Source organism: Sylvia atricapilla, chromosome 7 (assembly GCF_009819655.1).
Source record: "Sylvia atricapilla isolate bSylAtr1 chromosome 7, bSylAtr1.pri, whole genome shotgun sequence".
In the NCBI taxonomy this organism is placed as follows: domain Eukaryota; kingdom Metazoa; phylum Chordata; class Aves; order Passeriformes; family Sylviidae; genus Sylvia; species Sylvia atricapilla.
The window spans coordinates 4,288,253-4,309,668 of NC_089146.1; the positions used below are offsets into that span (position 1 = coordinate 4,288,253).

Here is a 21,416-nt window from a genome sequence, read left to right on the forward strand (position 1 = left end):
CTCCAGCAGCAATGGCTACAGAAAACAGCTCTCCTCCTCTGCAAAAGCAGCTCTTGGTGTGATACACCATCTTCACAGCTGTACTGAGCTCACAGAAAAGTGCTTTCATTTACCTGTCGAGATATGTATGGGATATGCACTTATTCTGCAGCCAAGCTCATGCAACAGATGCTCCGAAGTTATTGCACACAAAAAAGTTTCAACCATCATTCTTATTGTGTATTATTCCAAGCCACCATTTCTCAATTACAAATTCAGAAGCTAAGATACAAAACATTACATAAGAGCACAGAGTGAGGGTGTAAGATTTTGACAATAACTTATGAGCCATTGTGAGAAATATTGTAACAAAGATGAAATAATCAAACATTGATCCAGTGCAGTAATCTGTTTAGATACAACTGTACAAACTGAAGCACAACACTTTTGTGATCACTTTTTTTTTCCTTTAAAGTAGCCATGAGAGCAACCATCAAAATTTACAAAAATATTTATTATAGTACTTAAATAAGGAGCTCAATTAAAAGCCTTTGGAAAATAGAACTGAATTCTAGTTACATGTTTACAAGAATGAGGACAGAAGTGAGTAAAGCATCACTTTTTTTTTTTTACAAATAAGCAAATTTTAGACCAAGATTTTTAAATACAGTGTTCTCAAAAGTGTCTGGTTCCAGATGAATTCAGGACATTTATTTAAGTGCCCCATGCCAACAACTTCTCGCAAAATTCAGTTGTAAAAAACTCTAATAAATGTCACACGTCACCTGACATGCCTGCACAGGTTCAAATGCATGGAGTCCGTTTTTTAAAAAAAAAATATAAATTCTAGCCTTGGAAATCTTGATAAATACAGCAGATCCTTATCAATGGATGTTAAACACAACATAAATGGGGTCATGTTCAACTGCCTACAAAGGGCTGGTTCAAATCAAGAAAGCAAATGGTTTAATTTTGCAAAATCCCAGTTACAAAATGTCAGCGATTATTTATTAAACATTTATTAAGTTCAATGCAAAAATAGAGCATATTAAACAAAGCCAAGGCTCACTTTTCAATCTTCTCCTCCACTGTACGTTCATTTATTCCAGCATATCAATCCCCTTAGTAAAACTCACTTAAATGCTCAAAGCTCTCCTGAATCCAAAACAGGAATCACCGCTTCAGAGCAGTTTGCCCAAGATAGAGCCCATTGGAAAGCCTTGCTCTGGGGCTGCTGCTATGTGACATTCACTTCACAGGCAGGAGCTGAAATGACATCACACAGGCAATGAGCCAGCTGGAGGGGGCCATCCACACCTTGCCCTGCCGGATTTTCTCCGGCCGGAACTTGGAGGCCACGTCATAGATGACGTATTGAGTGCAGAGCCTCTGGTCAGAGGTGGGATCTGCGTGGTAGGCCACTGTGTTGATGGTCTGTGTCACGTCACTGTCAGGTTTGGGCTGCCTCACCAGGATCTGGCCACCTGCTGCTTTCACCAGCTCCAGCAGATCACTCTTCTGGTGCTGTTTGAAAGGCCCCAGAAAATAGAAGTAGCATCCGTCAAACAACTTAGGCAGCTGCGTGGAAGAAAAAAACCAAGCATGAATACAGGACTTCACAACTGAACAGAGAGGAAAAAAGTGGAAAGGAAAAAGAATCAGAGCATACAGTTTAAAATAACCACCACTGGAAACCGGAACAGTAACTTAACATGCAAGGTTCTCAGGGTAAGTGTGCAACCAAGAAAAGCTTGTTTATGTGGTAAATTCTTGCTTCTGTTTAAATACTTTCCAGCACAACAGGGTTTGAACTATGAGTTAGGAATATTTACAGCTACTGTTACAATGCAGTTAAATAAATTCTCCAGTAATAATCCAGCAAGTAACCAGGAATGAACCCAGTTAAATGTAAAAAAGGTGCTAAACGGAAACAAAAAGTAATAAAACCATTTTTCTTTCAAAACTATGTTGTAAAGCTGAGCAGAGAAGGCTGAAGCACATCACTTCCTGTCCCACCAGGTATGATACAGAGAGTGCAATACAGCCTCCTCCTGACAAGGTTACAGCAACATCTCTGCTAATGGAGAAAAACGACAGCTTTATGGGTGTTCATGGCTCTTTGGATCACCTTGCACATAATCAAATTTTCTGTACAAGACCACATTAAAATTTTACATCTCCTGCACCTCTGCGTGTGGCAAAGGGCAGAGCTGCCCAGCCCCAGGTCATTAATCCAGGCAGTGTGGAGCAGTAAAACCCACCAGCTGCTCTCGGTTGAGCCGCCCTCGCCGCGGGCCACCTTGGACTTCGTACTTCTCCTCTTGTTCCCGAACTGAGCTCTGCAGACAGGCTTGTACCCCTGCAAAACCACAGGAAGGCAGGCAAAAATTAGACACCCCAGGCTTTGAGAGAGGCTCGCACATTTTAGGGACTGGAGGAGTTGTGCCAGGATGAAATTATTACAATGCAAGACATTTCGTTCACACAGCACCAAAGCTGGTGTGCTTTAGCAATTTGCTTTTAAAACCCGAAAAAATTTACAACAGTGCCTGAAGATGCAAGAAGTGATACGGCACTGAAATCAGTGCTATAAACACCAGGAATTATTAGCTCTTCCTCTTACCCTCTAAAGGTCAACCACTTAATGTCAAATGTCAAACTGCTGATGGCTGGGAAGCTCAAAGCCCGCGTGCGGAGCCAACACGGCAGTTATGAAATGGACACAATTGCCTGATAAAGAGCAATTACAAGGCAAGCACAAAGCTGCTTCTGAGCAGCTACCGCCTCAAAGAACAAATCAGATGGGATTTCAAGGTCTCCAGGATCAGCACGAACTGGAGATTTATGCCGGGGTTTAACAGTGGCATTCGTTTCTGTTAGCACTGCCTGCATAATGAGATTGTCTTTTAGAGTCAACATGTTTTTACCTTGTTTTTAAGGCCGGTTATTTTCTCCAATGGAGAAAGCACTGATGGTAATGCATTGCTAACGTCCATAAAATGTACTGCCTGACCTCACTCCAGGGAGAGGAATTGCTGTGGTCACCCACTCAAGGATGGAACATTTTGCCTGCATGTACATTGCAGTCATTAATAAGAATTACCCAGGAAAAAAAGTTTGCAAAGCTGATTTTGAAAAGGGTTCCGGGAGGATTTACAACGCGGCCGAGGCTGTAACTTTTATTGCACCTCACTCCCTGCACCCTTGTTTCTAATTCAGGCAACTTATTTGCACAGGGAAAATAGGAAACTCACAGTATATATAAAAACCATAAGCTGAACAAAATCAAAAGAGAACTGGGGGGGGGTTGGCCCTAAAAAGCAAGGAAAGCCCAAGGCTATGAAGAGAAATACCACTGACAAAGGCACTTGGATGCCATGGCAGTAAGGAGCCAATGGATAGGAACATCTGATCTGGAGAGATCTTGATAGAAACTCGCAGTAATTTGCTGTCAGTTCACAGAAACTCACAAAATGCAATGGGAATTCACATTTTAGGTAGTAAAAGTCCTTCAAATGTGCCTTCTTCAAAAAAGATAAACCCCTACAGAAAATTACAACTGGCTGAACACTGTAGCAAATGTCTCCTCCCTGTATAAGTATCAGATTGATTATTTGCACTTTTGTTGGTTCCTTCAAGGAAAATTAACGTGAACTAGAAGGGCAAACCTAGTCATGGATTTTCCAGAAAGGCAACTTACATATTCATTATTGATAACAGCAATGAATACTGATAACTTAATTTCAGTGCTCATAACTCAAAAATAAATCTAAAAGCTATTTCACATTTTATTTATTTATTTTAAATCACCACAATTCAACAAGACTTCCTGTGTCAATGTGCCTCTAACTTACACTGCTATTCTTCCACTCAAAGGAAATAGAGATATTAATGGGTGCCACTTGCCATAAAGGAAGAAGCCTCATCCAATCTTAAGAACAGAACTGTCCATTCATTAAGAGCATGTTTTATTTCAATCTACTATCAAAAGCTTGATTTCAAGGACTTTCACTGCAGAGATGAGGTTCTTATAGAGTAAGTATATCACAAATTGAGCATCCAGTGCCAGCATCAGTAAATGAAGCAAATGTGATACAAAAGTAATAAAAGATTGAATGAACACAGAAGTCTACAATGTCTTTTTGAAGTGCTGCTTGCCTGGAAAAAAAAAAAAGAAAATGAAGTCAGGGAAGTGACTAGTGTTAGTGTGATGTCACAGAATGCAGAATCAGTGAGGTCTGTCTTGCACACATAGGTCAGTCCATTTCACACTGCCAGCTCCTCCGAGGAGCCTCAGAGTTCCTTGCCACATGTAACCACAATCCTCCAAGAGGGCCACAAGAGACTCACCCACCTGTGCCCTGTTCTCACCGTGCTCACCAGAAACACAAGGCAGACATCTGTTTCCTGCAGAAACTGGAAACGTGCAAACAGCCCACTGTCTGCATGATCAGCATTCTCAGTAATTCCAACTTTTCTTTGCCAGCTAGAAACAGGCCAGATCTGCGTCTTCACGGGTTTGTGACACGAAAGCTGTGTTTTCCACACAGCATAAAAAGCCAAGAGCATAAATCTTCAGTGCCCGGGTATCTTCCTTCAACGTAAATATTTTAAGAGGTGACAGTTATGCCTACACAAACACACACCTTCATGGAGCAAAAGATCCTCTGGGTTTTTTTGGTGATGGAAAAAGTGTGCATTTTCAATTAGTGAACATGTTTTTCATACAAGATCTAGAAGGAGAACTTGCTCTGACACATGGGTGTAGGTAACCACCAGTGTTTGAGGAAGGTGCTTACAACACTGAGGGGAACAGTCAAGGATTATCTATCCATGGAGGAAGAATTCCTGACTAGAAGAAGGAAAGTAATATTAATATAAGTGATGGAGACCAGTATGGGCTGTAACTGCAGATTTTTTTCAGACTGATTTGCTGCCAAGTGGCTCCTTTCTCTTCAATGACTCCTGCATGTTACAGTTTGTACTGAAGAATTAAAGAAGTCAAATATGAGAACAAAAAGAAGAAACAAAAGGGAAACATGCCACTGGTTCTCATATTTGAGATAAAATGACAGAGGGCTAAAGCTGTTTTTCTACCTAATTCAATATTCATTTGCCTAAAAAAAAGCTTGTTTTCCTGTCTTTTTCCCCCTACCTCTACACAGAACTTAGTGTCTAGCCACCACTTGCTTCTAGATCTCTAAATGTCCATTATCATTTTCAAGTGCAGTGACTCCTGATGGATGCAACAGCCCAAGTGAGGTTCTCAAAGAGCGCAATCAGCTCTAGCTGTGTTATGGTGTCATTTGGAAGCAGGAGGAATATACAAGTTTTACCATTCTCCCAGGAGATGGTATGATCACCACAGGGTGATCTTGTGCTAAAAACAGTAATATCTCAATTTCACACTTGAGAGTAGGGATGCAAACAGGGGTTACAGCACACTGCCTTCCGACCTGGTGGTTTTTCTTTAGTGCTAGGGACTTTATTTTCTGTGAAAACTGAGTGTTGAGTCCCTTCAGTATAGCCCAGGTATTTTCCCTCAGAAGCATTATTAATTTTAAAGCTGCTAATGTCTAAAAGTGGCAGAGTAACAAGACAGCTCCCTTTTAATAGTCTCTTCATCCAACTCAGTGTCACTCTGATTAAGAGGACATATAAAAGGAAATAAAACTCCATACTTTACTCACAGGTATATCAGTCTGCTACTTTTACAGGAACTTTTCCAGAAGCACTCTTAACCTTACATCACTTAAGTCAAAAATCCCCCTTTGATTTCAAAGAGGAGGGATTAATTTTAATGGACTTTTAATTGACTCCCAAAACTCCTGAGCTCAAACTCTTGTTCATTTAGCACTATACTGAAAAGCCACCAGTGAGAACCTGATGCCAAGGCACTGGTCAAATGAATGGACTGAAAAAAAGAATTGCTATCTGAAACTGAGATGGACACCTTAACTACTTATACAAAAAAATGTTCATAACAGGACTGAATCTGGACAGGATTCCAACAGAAGGACGAGGACAGCCCTAAAGAAGGTTTCTGAAAATGGAAAGGAACCTAAACTCACTTTTAAGAAGACACCTGTAATTTTAGGAGGAGGCAGAGATCAGTGTTGTGTTGTTTTCCTCCACACACTCACAGTCTGTGCATTCTTGACCAGCAGGGCTGACTAAACAGAACTAAAAATGTTCTCTTCTAACACAAGACTATTCAACTTGCACTGGTCTCAGCCAATCTGGATTTATTCCTTAATACTACTGCCAATAGGAGCTGTGGATCATCTAAGTCTGAGGCCATTCAGGTTTGTCAGCGTTCTCTTCCTTGGAGAGAAGTGGGTGATGATTAGAACTATGTGTTAATGGCCCCGAAAGGGCAAGACTTGTTGTATGAGGGCAAGTGGCATTTCAATTCTCCTGGAGCAGAGCTGCCCCGCAGTGCCAAGGTCAGTGGGCAAGCACTGATGGATAAAGCTGGCCTGCCACACCACCACTGTGGGGCCAGATCCTATGGGAACAGGGGCCATGCAGAGCTCTGCCCTAGAAATACAGAACACCACAAGCTCCAGAGCCTCTTAAAGAGCTGATTTCACACCTGCATGTTTTAGGTATCAACAAGGCCACGTGCACCAAATTTTAGCAAAACTCAAGCCTGCATTAAAGTCCCTGGAAAACACGGCAGACGAGTTTTAGCTTCACGTACCCACACTTAGCTTGGTGCCACCACATTCGGCAAGCAGAGCACTGCTCATTATTTCCCTCTGATCAACAAGATCAGTAAAGCATCACTACTTACACTGATCCTGATTACCTCATTGAGCAGCTGCCCCTGCCTTCTCACCCTCAAGATCTAAGGAGCAAGCAGGTTAACAGGGTGTCCACTCTAACTGACCTTTGATACAAGTGCAGCAGCTAGGACTGGAAATAAAATAAATCATTATTTGCAAAATTTGAGCCCTCTAATCCTTATTCATGCAAATCTTATTGGTTTGTAATGAAACTAACTGCATCAGCAAAAACATTTTGAAGAGGATGAAGTACAAAAAAAATCTGGTTGCCAAGAACAAGTTGTAATCACCCACAGATACCCAGGGGTATCTCTCAGAAACTCAATTAGCCTTAGTGGAGTTTTGTTGGATTTGCATTAATAAAGCAGAGAGCAGGGGTTAGTCCCAAAAATCTCTTAGAATGGCTTAAAGTCATTTAGGAATACATGATGGCAACAAAGAAGATGAAATACTACACGTCCAAGATCTAGTAGAGCCTGCAACTGACACTTCCTTAGCTCAGCTGTACTGGGTTTTAAAACTTACATGCAGATCAAGTAAAGCCTGGTGGGATTTTTTTTTCCCTAGAAAAGGAAGAAATCTGGACTAAGAGAAAGCTATAGGGGAATTTGGCATGGCTGGCTTCAGTTTGTTTTCATAAACAGCATTACTGGCCTCTGCTAGAGCACAGAATTTTTACACTGTCTCTTATATACCCATAAAGTGACTTCAGACACAGGGATTTCCATGGAGTGGGGTAGAGATCTCATTGGTGAAACAAGAGCAGTCTGTTTCCTCATCACAAGCAAATGACACAAGATCTGCAGAGACTGAAGTGCATCTGCTTAAGAATGGTGGTTTACAAGTTAATCCACGTGGTATTTATTGAACACAATGGAACAGATGCTCAGGAAGTCCTGAAACATTCCCAGAAGCTGGGAGCACATGATTTGAAAATTGTTCCTTCACTGGAGCCCCAGGTGTCTTATCTTCCTTGGAAAAAACCCACTGTTGGCCAGAGCTGTCTTCTAGAGTGACCAAAGTGACTGGAGGGAGCCCTTCCTAAGGTCAGGTTAAATTCCCCCAGAGTGGGATCCTCTGCATCCCATCACAGGCTTTTTAATGGGCAAGGCTGTATTCCCCATCTTCTTTCCCTACAACGGGCTTCCTTTACGCAACATTTGCTTCAAACCAGAAGTGAGCTGGAACAAAGGACTCCACAAATGTGGAAAACAGAGTGCCTGGATGACACAGAACAGAGGGAGCTTTGCAAACACCAAGGGTTCCCTTTTCTTCTAGGCCTTATTTCAAACCAGCCCACTTCCAACCTCTGCAGACACCACACTGAAGATATTCTGACGCCCATTTTCTCCTCTGCAAACCCCAGCAGCTGCACAGAGTAGAACTGTGAGTTCCTTTCCAGCAGGTGCAGACACTCTGGCAGTGCAGAACTTCAGCCCCTGCTGGTTTGAAGCACGGCCCTCAGCTGCACACCCAGTACAACCAGAAGCTGCACTCTGGAGAGTTCTAAAGCCTCTCAGAGCTGAGTCTTTTTGTAGGAGGCAGCTGAAGTAAGTTTCTAAGTGCAAAAAGAGCATGAAACTCCAGTGATCAAAAGTTTGGGGTGTTTCAAGGAGGGAGGGCTTTGCTGAGAATCAGCCAGTTACCTAAAAGATGTTAATGCATGAAAGGGAGACAGTCCAGCCTGAGGAGCAGTCAGCTCAAGCAGCTTTGCACTCCTCTGCTTTAACAGCCTACACAAGGATGGGCATAGAAAATTCAGAAATATGTTTTCACCTTGATATGTCAGTCATGCAGTCCTCTTCCAGTCAACTGCCTGTTGTTGTGAGTCCTTACAGGAAAAGCAGTTTTCCTCTGCCTCCTTATAATGATCAGAGCTGAATCATTGCTGCAGCTCCAGGTAAACAAAGCAGAGGAAGGAATGAGCACTCAGATGCTCAGAATTCTGCCAGGGACTTCACTGCCAGGACTGACACAAGCTTGTTTCAATGCATATCATTACTGAGATCATTTTTCATTCCCTGCTTTAACAGATGACAATAACTTTAAGGAAAAAAAAAAAAAAAAAAAAAAAACACCAAGCTGGAAAGCTATTAAAGACTTCTGCTGGTTTTAATTACACTGTTCTATGCTCCACATAAAGCTTAGAGGAAATACAGTGATACTTGAATCTTTGTCTCAGCCCACTTGCAGAAGGATAATAACTTGCCAGTTCGTGCCCTATTACCATCCCAGAAATAATAAAGACAATAAAATAATGAAACCAGTGAAAGATATGGCCAAGGGCAAGGAGCACTGTGGCAACACTGCCTCAATTCAATTCTGTGCTGCCTTGGAAGTGCATGTATTGCTGACAGTGTGTTATATACAGAAAAGGTGGGAAAGCAATGGGTAACATGAAATTTTTCTTCTGGGAAGATCCAATACGGCTCAGTGGTGACATCCCTTCATCTCAATCTCCCCCCGAAGACAAAAGGGAACCCCAAAACTGAAGATAAAGTCTTGCTCTCCAACACTCAGCTCAAAGTCAGCAGGAAAATTCCACGTGACCTCTCTAGCAGTAAGAATGGATTCTGGATCTGTGTGTACAGACACATGGAAACAGGAGTACCACAGAATCACCCAAGAGAAGGAAACTGCTTTTTATGGGAGAAAGACTCACAGTCTGCTGCAACACAAGAGTTAACAGAAGAGACTCTCAAATGAAATACTGCTTTTGCAAGCTTGTGATGTTTTTAAAAAAGTGGTATAATGTGCAGGCTATAAATATAACTTTAGGGAAAACAGTCAAATGCAGCTTACCTTGTAGTAAAAACAATTCAAACATTCCCTTATGCATAGTCAGCATTTCATTAAGTGCCTCACTGAGCTTTGTTTTTTTCCAAATATTTTAGGGAATTTTTTCAACATGAATTCACTTTAAGTGAATGGTTTAGAACAGTGAACCGTAAACAACTTCTTAAATTTATTATATAACCAGAACATGCATTTAGTTTTGGAATTTATTTGCATCACACTTAAGGAAACTTATCCAAATAGAAGTCAAAAAGCCACGATAAATGGAAATTAAAAAGGAAAGCAAGGACCTCTTTTTCCTAGACAAATGTTCAATCAGCAGGAGTCCCATTATTTGTTATAACAATCTTTAACTTGTAATGACTCTGAAGAAGACTGATAACAGACTGGTGGGAACAGATGGAGTGGTGCTGTTAATTATAGGCACTTAGCTGCATCAGACCCCATGAGTTATTGCTAACATTTCCCACGAGGGAGGAGAATCACTCGCTTTTAAGTAGTATGCTGCTTACTAAGCTGGGAGCATTAGCAGCCAGGATTGTACTAATCAGTACCAACAACATAAAATAAAACTCAACTGTGAAAAAAAACCCATAAAAATATTCCCTTAATAACCCCTGGACTATTTCATTTATCTTTTTTTTTTTTTCTTTTCTAATCACTTCTAAGTATGAAAGTTCCTCCACGAAGATTTAAATTCAGGTCTCAGTAATGAAATCTTTCCCTACCACTCAGAAGTTTTCTAAGCATCTGAATAGCAGGAAGATGAAATGAAATAAAGGCAGCACATGGGACAGAATGTATGCAAACCTTCTGGGCTGAGTGAAGCCAAGAACCTGCCAAAGGATTCACCACAGAAACAGAGTCTTCAGTCTTAAAAGGCAAAACAAAAGTGTGGAACAAACTGTCTGGAAGCCAAGTGAACACCCTGAGTCCAGTGTTCAACCTGATGCTGTGCTTTAGTTTGCAGCTGCTGAGGCTTTGCACAGTGTCTTCATAAACATTAGGAAAATCCAGACCATTAAAGAACCCTTATGTTCCAATGTTTAGTCACACAGTAGAAACAGGAATGAAATCTGCCTGTAAGTTTTCCACGGGTAATTAACTCATTTGTACTGTACTTATTAGCTAAAGGGACTTAGCCATAAAGGTCAAGGGGAAGAAGATGGGTTTTGCAACTACTGTGAAAGCAGATACTAAGAAGTACATCAAAAAAATAAATTAAAACCTCAAAATTTAGGGTCTAAGTCCACGGAACAGCTGTATAAAAAAAGCAGGCACTGCATAAACACGAATTACAGACTGCATGAAACACGACTTGCATGCTAACTTGGGTTAGAAGTTACAGCCTTCAATAGATCTGAGCTTGCATGTAAACATAAGCTCACTTCCCACAGGCCTTGAGCACATATCCCAAGCAAGCCAAAGTCTCCTCTCAATTTCAATGCAAACTGCTCATAACAAATGTTAGAAATCAATAAAATCCTTCCTTCTCTCCCAGGGTATCTTCCATAATCTCCCAAATCAGTCTTAATGTAGCAATGAAGAAATTCACTCCCTACTGATACTTAGGCTATGACCTATCCAACACACCCAAAGATGAGATGTGCTCATTTACCAAGGAAGTAGCAGTTATATTTCATTAAATATATTCCATTAAATTTCTAGTCATTCATGGGATTTGAAAACAATCCCTTGCACTTTGATAGCAATATATATATCATTGATATTAGGGCAGCTGTTGATAAAACCAAAGTTTCTCTGGAATCCCATCTACAATTTCTGGTTAAAAGACCCAAAGAGTCCCACATATTTAATACTTACATTCAAACCTGAGGACCCAACATCCAGTCAGAACAGCCATCATGCATTTGACAGTACTTGGCATTGGAACATTGGGGACAACAAGATGAGTTACTAGGAGAAAGATTACATCAGTAAAACTAAAGGCACAGGAAAATCAGAACCATGCTTGACTGAAAAACAATCAATCATTATTTGAAGAATAAACAGACTATAATAATTTATCAGCCACTCTTTCCAGCACAAGGAGGTGATTTTTGAGACTATGATCTGAGTTAGTAGAAGAGCTATTAGAAATTTTGTGGGTTTCAACATACATTTGCTGTGAAAAAGGAACTCATGGTTGTATAGTTCTATACTAACACTTAAATCTTCAGATGAGGCTCCAGTTTATAGGATAGCTTTTTTTTTCCCCAGTCCTTTTAGAGGTGCATTTAACCCTGACAGGAATCTTACACCAGGATCTCACTGCTTTAATACAAAGTTGACAGAACTCCACTCAAAATTCTGGAGTAGTAATCCAGAAGTGAAAGATGGTAGGGGGAAATTGCCTTAGCATTTTGTTCACAACTCCAAAGAAAGACTGACAGGAGGGATTAAGATAATATTCCTGTCCTCAAAGAGGGGAAAAGAACTCCACCAAACCCCATAATTTGGGTTCACCCATCTTAATGAAGAACAAAATCTGAAGGAAGAAGCATGGGAGAAGACATGTAAACTTTCAGTTTGCTCTCATCTCAAGGCAACCATCTGCCCAAGGCTCACTTCTGGAGAGTAAAAACTTTACAGGATGTCTCACACAAGCAGAGACCTTAAAGTTGCTAAAAGAGGTGTAAAGACAAGAGGTCTCTGAGGAGACTTTGGGATTTTAAATGACAGACAATTAACTGCCAAACTGTGTCTCGCCCAGAAACTTCCTGCCTTGATAGCCAGACAAGCTTTATATGTGTTTATATACATGAAAAACACACCATCACTCCACCACAGCTACAGCTCAGGGATTTCAGGAGCTGCACTTCTCAAGAGCAATAAAAAACCCTGCTGCAGGGAGCATCTTAAATGATAAAGTGCACAACTGTAGTTACTTATATTTGGACAGAGACATTTCAACAAGGCTCCATACCTCTGCTGTTAAATTCAGTGCACCTCTGGGCCTTCAGGACTGTTGCTAATTTGTTCAGCAGTTTCTGCTGCTTCTCACTCAGACTGCTGCCCAGTATACCAAGGGGTCCATTTCTTGGCTGGCTGGAGCTCAGTGCCTGCATGAACAGAAAATTCTGCAATAAGCTGAATATTTGGGAACATAAGGAACAAAACTCACTTATTTACTGGACAGCTTTCTTTTTTCAGGAATAAGCATTCTGAAACACAATTCCTGGCAAGCTTAGTGGACAGGGCTCATGAATAAATCTCCATGTCACAAATCAGCTCCACAGGAAAAAAGCTTCACAATAGTCCTGGCTTAGCTGCAACAGTTTTCTTCTGGCCACTGGGTACCTTGTGACCTCAATGAGCAGGGATCATTGCAGGCTGAATTGGCTGGAGTAAATATGGGCTGCTTCTACCAGCCAGATCAGCTTAATCCTCATTCATTAGGAAGCACAAAGCATTTCATAATGAAGTAACTTGTTAGGTCTGAGTTCCTGATTCTGGTTATAAATACTGAGAAGTCTTTGTCCAAAGCAGGAGAAAAACAAAACCCCTCCCAAACAATCTCCCAACAGCTATTTTCTACTGCTGAGCTGGTATTTTCATTGTTGGACAAAAGATGATAGTGGAACAGCCTTCTAAAGGCACACAAAAAGCACCTGGAACAAAGACTGCTGGCTGCTTGCAGACAGTTTGGAAAGTAGAACAAATTTAGATATGCAGAAAAACAACATCAATAGCAAAGTTCAAGCTGTGATACTTGAGGAACAACACAGGCTCGTTCACCTATAATAAAACCACATTACAAGAAACATCTTTTGTCTTCCCAGATAAAGCTGTAACATAGGACTTCATAGCTTGTCAGTGTTCCACATGCATCCTAGAAATAATACTGTCCAAGACAGCTTCCCAGCCTATTTTAAATCTCCCTGCAAAGCAAGTGATGTACTCTACTTACATCCAAGCCTTCAATATTTAAAGGAAGAACTCATGGCTTGTTGTTCCGTTAAAAAGCAGAACACAAAAACAAACCCACACAGACATTTACCTCAGAGGGCTGGTTAAGTGAAAATGATTCATTCTTCACTGGTAACATTAGCACAGATCTCATCTTTTCGCTCTCTGCATAGTCCACAGGCCGCAGACCAAATCTATTACTGGCAAAACAAGCACAGATGGGTTTAAGTAAATAAAATGTGACTTGATTCTCAACTAACCAAGCATATTAGCTGGGTAGCCTTCCCTCTCACTTTCTTATTAATATGTAATTTCAGCTAAAAGCACAAAGCTTCAAGTAAGAATTGCATCCAAGACAGATGGATACTGAATTACAAGCTGCTGCATTGGGCTGAGGAGTAAGGGATGTTCAGAGCAGAATGTTCAGTTAAATAAACCACAGTCCCTGTTAAACTGTTTCGAGATGCACTTTGATAGCATTTGCAAGACCCAGAAATTTCAGCTTTAATCATTCATTGCAGTCATATAACCAAGAAATGCATTTCTGGCTTATCCTTTTGCCATAAAAGACATGTGAGAAGACTCTGTAGTGTATTAAACATGGGAGCTTGATGTGGTTGTGCTTTTATGGGAAAAGCTATCTGCTTCCTACCTGGGAACCACGTGCACTTCCAAAATCTGAATATCCATCTCATTTTCCCTCAGTGTACTGTTCCACAGAACACATTATAGCCAGCTCAGTCAGATTTTAGTTGGTTGGCCAATTTTGTTGAAAGCTATTGATTGTAGGTGGCACCTCACAGTTATTAGTTGTGCTTCCAGACTGATTTCCTCTTTTAGCACTGCTCACACAGAGGTGATTGCTATAAACACATCAAGCTCAGCCACGGCTGAAATTTCTTCTTCACACAACTTTGCTGCTGCAGGACAGCAGCGAGGGGAGGAGAGCCTGAAATTGCAGACCAGGTATCATTGCCATTAGCAAACAGGAGCCTGTGCCAGCACTCTGGGGAAATACTCGGCTTGCTTTGCCCTTTGTGAGAATAATGGCTGTTGCAGCTGATCCTCTCCTGCCCACCTCACGCAGCTCTGGCTCTCCAAAGGCACAATAAGAGCTCGTTATGGAGGGGAAGCTTGTCAGGAGAACAAAGCCCCGACTCAGTGTCCGAAACCTGCCAGGCTTACTCATCGAGCAATGAAACATTTAAAGAGGTCACAAAACTACTGCAGCTTTGAAGAGCTCTCTCTTGGCCAGACATTCCTGTGCAAAGCAGGCATCCGGGAAGCTTTACAGGGGATTCCACATAAGGCCATAACCCAATCCAGCCCAAAGAGCAGCTCAAATTATTAAGTCTCTGCTCTGACTTAACTTTGGCCAGTGCTAAGCTGAAATCTGTGTCTCACCTCAGCACCCTTCTGTGCCCCTGGCTGAGCTCTGCTCACTAACACAGCCCCTGGGGAAAACAACAACCTACAAAAATCCCCCGCAGAAGAGTCCAGGATGGTGATTTACACTGTTACCAATCCCAAGCTCTCCTGTGCTGCTAACACCAACTCTGCAGACTGAAAGATAATTGGTTAAATCTCTGCCCAGGCCTGGGAGTTGCAGCCCATTAAATATTGTCATGCTGTTCCTGCTTTGTCATGCATCATCAGGGTAGCTCTTGCCCTTTTTTTAAGCAAGGCCAATATTCAACTCAAATTGCTGCAAGATACAGTTTCTTTGAACAATGCATCCAGAGACAGGGGGAAATATATATATATATATCTTCAAACAGCCCCCAAATCACCTTTAGACTAGCTGGCTGACCTTTCACTGTAAGCTAAGCAGAGGGAGGAAATCCCTGCATGTCAGTAGTAGGGATTTGGGAATGCTTTTCCCTCCAAAGGCACAGTAAGGTTCTTGACTGTTGGAAAAAACTCATGAGTGTTTACCATAGAAAAATACATAGACCATCCCAGTTAAATACAGAACATTTTTTTGCCAATTAAACTGCATGAATACGAGCTCCAGCTCCTCCTTCTGTATTCACTTACATTTTTTTTCCTACAGTTTTAAGCTTGCTTCAGTTGCTTCTTACTAAAGTATTGTGTTATGCTGCCCCATCATTATGCAGCATTGAAGAATGAAGGGCTCTTTATTACACGCTAAGGTGGCATAGTAAAATTGTGACCAACTTTGGAGCTGAAAAAGGAACACCAGCACAAGAGATGGTTTAAGAGTTTAAAATGTTTGCAACTGAGCAGATTATTGAGCTTAAGGAGAGTGAGAAAATGTAGCTGAAACAGGAGGGTTTACATAATAAAAAGCAATACAAGGAACACATGCTAACTACAGATTTTCAAGTAGGATAGTGTTGCAATTTGCTTTTCAAAGAGAAAAATGAAAACGGTATTTGTCCTTTTTTCGTAAGGCAGAGGAACAGGAAACAGAAGCTTTAGGGAAATGGTGCTCCCATTCATCTTTATCCAACCCAGCTGAACAAAGGAAATCATCCACCTTGCTCAGAGTAAAAGATGAATTTTAATCCAGTATCCAAAACCAAATTAGACATGCACATTACATCACCCTAAGACACAAACAGTGCTTTCAGAAACACCAATAACTCTGTGTGCCCCTCCTACAAATCTGGGTTTGTTGGGAACAGGCCCAGGCCACATGATGAGCTCCACACCCAGCAGGAAGACACAACTGTTTCTGCTAGAGAGAAACCAGTGGGGTGTTTAAGCCGGAATACAAGGACCCCCAAGGCATCCTTCTTTCTACCAGAATCCAAGTGGGCTTTCTGGGAGGTGTTTTTGGAACATTCCAGAGTCAGATGTACCCTTGGGTGCAAGCAGCCTCCTATTAGGCAGTCATCAAGGTACTGGATAGTCAGTAGGGGGCTGTTGGAGCCAGAACAAACCCCCTCCAAGAGTAGGCTGGCTGTGCTGAGGACAAAGAGGAGCCCGGTGAAGAGCAACTCAACCAGATCTTCTGAGTATGGCTTCCCATGAAATGCTGCTCTGTGATTCTTTGTAATCAGGACTTTTCAGCTGCTCCACAAACCAGGTTTTGCCCCAGCCCCACCAAAGAGTCCAGCAGTTAATGGAAATCCTGCAGCCAGGTCTCAGTGCACTACCCACTCACTCTCACATGGAAATCTGACTGGCTCGGGGCTCTCCAGGCAACACCTGCATTTTCACAATGTGCTAAGTAGAAACCTTTCCTGAGCTTGACAGAGGGAAGAAAACCCAATCTGTGTGGCCAGAAAGACCATCTGAAATATCCAAACAGAGGCAGGATTTTAATTAACCTGCTGTCAGCAGGATGTTCAACATGCTGTCTTGCACTTCGGCAGCAAAGACCTGCACTGTCTTCACTCAGAATAAGGACACAAAATGCCATCAGTGTCTTGGGTCTAATGCCTCCTGGAATGACTGCAGGTTATAAACTTTGTCCCTGTGCCATTCATAATTCAGGACCATGGTCTACCCTTAAGCATTCCCACAGGTTAGTTCAGAGTCAGACTCACAACTATTACACCTAAAATAATAGAGCAAGAGGACAGTTTTTACTGATGCTAAGCTTATTGTGCATGAAGAACTGGAAAGACAGCCCATTTGAGTGAAAGCATTTAGGAAGTACTGTGAAATTGCAAATGCACAGATCTAATTTTTCAAATCCCTTGGCTTGCTGTGAAGCAAAGAAAAAGGACGGAATTCAAGCAGGTTGAAAAAAGCCATAAAAATTAGTTATGTGTAGGGGATTAACGTAAAAAAAAATTAACAGGACCAGGAGGACAATTAATAGGTCCACTGGTCCATATAATATTTTTCATTCGTAGTTTGTATCTCTCCCAGTCAGTGAAAACTTCAATGAAGTTGTGGATAACTGAAGTGCCATGACTATTAAATCTCACAGATTTCCAAAAAGAAATTTTGCCAAAGAATAAGGAAATCCTAGGATTAATTTCTGGCAAAAGAGGAGGCCCTCATCTGTTCCTGCTTGGTCCAAAAGATATGTGGCTGGCTCCTGTTATGTACAGCTATTCCTTAATGCACTACAAGTTAACATGAAAGGAGAAAAACACAGCCTGCAAGGCACCTGGAATGTGCCCAGTTGCTGGGTTTGTGAATATCTGATATCTAAATCTGAAATGGCAAAGTCTCAGCTCTTTGGAGAGGGCTGTGTCTCAGCCACTAAGGTCTCTCAGGAAGCAGCTGGAGTCTCCCTGGAAGCAGATCCTCCATCCCTGCACAGACCAGTGGAGCTCACCTGCCTTGGACCTGCTGTCAGTCATCACTGCACACCTTTAAAATAAACCTCACCTGGCACAACTGAGTATCGTGCTGAATTTCAGGACTACTGCTCGAAGCAGGCTGTTCAATGCAAGCTCTGGTTTTATTCCAGTAGCTTTTAACTCTTCAACACACAAGGGACATTAAGACACAAAATTGAGTTAATTGTACTGTTAAGACAGCAGCAAGACATCAGTCACTTCTGTGAGGTTTCGTGCTATATATTTCATGGTGTCCCAAGTAACATTTGAATGCATTTGTCATGTTCACATTTCACTTAGCTTAGCTAAAGTAAAACACTTAAGCAGCCACAGTGAACTCATCAAACTTTCCTCCCCGCTCCTGTGAGATAAAGAAGAATCACTTTATCCCACCATATTAAGGAGGGCCCTTCTCCTTGGCTGCAAGTTAATTCCTTGTGAACCTGAAAAGTCCACAAAAGGACTAGAAAGGGTTTTATACACCAGAGAGGGGAAAAAATAGTGAACTAAAATTAGACCAATTTATCCATTTGACAAAATTGGTTTGGTACAGCCTTAGCTCACACACTGCACACCTCTCAAGTTAAGGCACCCCTCAAGAAAATAAGCCTTGGAGATGCAAGTTCTACTCATCACTGCTTCGATTTCTACTGTCAAGAACCTCAAATAATAATGTGAAGGTGAGCATTAAGCACAAAGACCAATTATAACTAGCCATAATGAAATGAACTATAATTGTACCATTTAAGTGATCAGCCTGTTCTCCTTGCCTGTTTTTAAAACTGAAAATGAGTTTCAGGGGTCTAAGAAAAAGAAGTCACTGAAGAAAAACAAGCTTCCTGTAGATGTGACTCCATTATAAGGATACCTGCATCCACTAGGAAAAAAAACAAAAACAAAAAAACAAAAACTGAACCTTTTATATGCCAGAGATAGAGAGCCTATAGAAGTTCTGGAAGCCTCAGTCATTCCAGGAGGGATGGACAGGACTGAATTTGTGCCACAGCACCCAGACAAATCACACAAAGATTAATGGCAGCTAAATTTGCTCTCAGAGATTTGAACTGAACATTATCTACATTCAGTGAAAAGTTAAAGCAGGGCTTAAGGTTTATATAAATCTCCCCTTCCCTGATGAAAAAGCTTCTGTTTCAACAGAGTCGTGTTTGCTCATGTAGAATGAGCTGAAAGAGGTTCAGCTTGACCTCTGTTTGTGTGAGCAGATACAGCAGAGACCAAGGCCAACAGGAGCCCCGCAGAGCCCACTGCTGGCATTTGGAGCCTGCAAAGCCACCAGAGCTGAAACCCTGCCACAAGCTCACAGCAAAGCTGCTGGCTGTGCTGGTAAAAGTGTGCTAAGTGTGACACAACCAGTTCCTTATATTCAAGTGGCTGAAGCTGTCAGCTTTTCCAGGTGCACTGGTCCCTGCTGCTCAAGAACAAAGTGAACATGAACAACTGATCCTTGTTTTACTTTTCCATGCTGAAGTCTCGAGAGCTCTTCGCTTTGTTTTGGCTTTGTCTTGTTGTTTTTTTAAACTCTAATATATTCAAGATTAGGACTTCATGAAAACCCTATGCTTTCCTACAAAGCACCTTAATTCTGTAAGCTTCAGGAGTGTGAATATTGGGAGCTGAAGTGATTAAGCTGAACTTGCTTATGCTTCTTCATGTGGCTGCCAAGGAAACTTGTATCATGCTAGACTTCATCCTGATGTGTTTCTATACACACACATCCCTGTTGACAACTCACACTGGACTCAAATTTACACACACAGACCCTGGCACAACACCACCTACAAACACCTAAAATTACATTTATACAGCCTGGAATACTAACAGGCTGCAGGGTCATTCACAGACTGAAAGATGCTTTAGCACCTCCTATACACAAATGCCAAAATCTTCAGGAGACTTAACTGTATAGAAGAGTCAACTGAAAATACTACTTAGCTTTTTTTTTTTTTTTTTTTTTTTTTTTTTTTTTTTAAATTAAAAGGTGTATACCAAGGTTTAGTGCTTTGATCCAGAAAGGCAAAAATGAAAATTCCCAAACCTCAGCCTGTGTCTATGTAATTTGTGAAAACAGAGGAGACTGGAGCAAAATGCCTTCTGCTATGAAGTAGTGCAGTAAAAGTAAAGAGACAAAAAACAGCTGTAGCAGTTCAAAAATCATCGAGCTCAGCATCTTAGAGCTGACAGCAGCTATAACAAGATGCCAACAAGAAAGTGTAAGATTAGGGTGAGCATATGTTGTTACGTTCCTAGTGCAGTCTCTCTACAGCTATCTCTGACTCAGGCATCCTCAGGAAAGCTCAGGACAAAGCCAAAAGGAAAGGAAACACCCACCTGGAAAAGGAGGATGTAAGCACAGCAGAGAACACATGTAACACCCACCCCCTCACTTCATAGAAACCACATTCATCACTAGCTCTGCTTCATATTCACTCAACATCCACTCTGGATGTTGTGGCGTGCTCCTTTTAGTTAGTGTAGCTAGCTGAGCAAAAGAAGCTTCCTGGACTTTTTTTTTCTTAACACTGTTTAAATCTGCTCTGGACTTTGTATTTATAAGTATTTTTTTTACTTCAGTTGGGTTCTGAATGCGTTTACGTGGAAAGTTTTAGGTGATAGGGTTAGAAAACTCATCCCGGGCTTGGTTTATATTTGCTTGGTTTATATTTTTTGATTCTTTACATCACCCAAGATTTTGTACACCTGGACTTACTTCTAGGTCAGGAGTGACCACTGTTTCCAAATTTTCTGGAAATTCCAGCCTTTACTCTGGACTAGTTATGAACTCCACAGAGGAAGCTCAGCTCACCACGAGGGCGGTGTTTTTTACAAAGGGGACACTGGACGTTTTTTGGAAGCGATCCCAGCAGTACTCACACGGCGTCCCGGCAGGCTCTGTGCAGCAGCAGCAGCTCCACCACGGCCACGTGCCCGCCGCGGGCGGCGTCGTGCAGGGGGGAGTCGTTCTGGTATCCTGCCGTGTTCACCAGCGCCCCGTGCCGCAGCAGCAGCTCCACCACCGCCCTGTGCCCGTGGTGACACGCCTCGTGCTGGGGGAGAGCCACGGGGACACTCGGGTCACAAACCCAGGGGACTACAAAACCCAGGGGACCGACCACAAAACCCAGGGGACAGGAAGACTCCTCTCATTCTCTTTGGCGGATGGCCAGGGAAGGGCCATACAAGGGTACTTGATACAAGGGTACTGCATCACATTCCTGATAGGGACCAACCTGGAAGACAGCACTCACAAAAAGCCCCAAGAAGAACTGAACAAAGACTACAGGGAACAAACCCCTCCACGTTACAGGCTATCAGGAATATTCTGCGGAGGAGGAGGAAGTCACGACTGAAAAGAACCTTTTGTTTATTTTCTGTAATTCAATCGACTAATTTTTTCACTCCACTGCTTGATATATTTCCAAGCCACTGAGGACATTAGGAACCCATTAAACACAAACATTGTTTGGAATTGATCATTTCTGAGTTATCCTAGCTGTATTTTCTGCGTTTGCAGAGTCACGGGCTGATTTTGTGGTCTGCCTTACATCCTCAGCAAAGGAGAATGACACCTGGGCAGGTCAGTGGCTGCTGAGGAATTCTTTTAACCTTGTTTATCATCACTTCTTCACTTTGCATAATTCTCTGTCACCTAAATGTATGTGAA

General features: G+C 41.9%; 1 protein-coding gene across 1 annotated transcript in view; it reads right to left on the minus strand.

The window, feature by feature from the left end:
- Window positions 1-206: 206 nt before the first annotated feature.
- BARD1 (BRCA1 associated RING domain 1) overlaps window positions 207-21,416 on the minus strand; it is a 40,693-nt gene continuing 19,483 nt past the window's right edge. Inside the window, exons 6-11 of the mRNA XM_066322438.1 lie at window positions 20,627-20,799; window positions 13,564-13,672; window positions 12,490-12,625; window positions 11,388-11,480; window positions 2,241-2,338; window positions 207-1,557 (exon numbers count right to left, since the gene is read on the minus strand). Coding sequence (XP_066178535.1) covers window positions 1,228-1,557; window positions 2,241-2,338; window positions 11,388-11,480; window positions 12,490-12,625; window positions 13,564-13,672; window positions 20,627-20,799 — 939 coding nt within the window. The 3' untranslated portion in view covers window positions 207-1,227. The remainder of the gene's footprint in view (window positions 1,558-2,240; window positions 2,339-11,387; window positions 11,481-12,489; window positions 12,626-13,563; window positions 13,673-20,626; window positions 20,800-21,416) is intronic.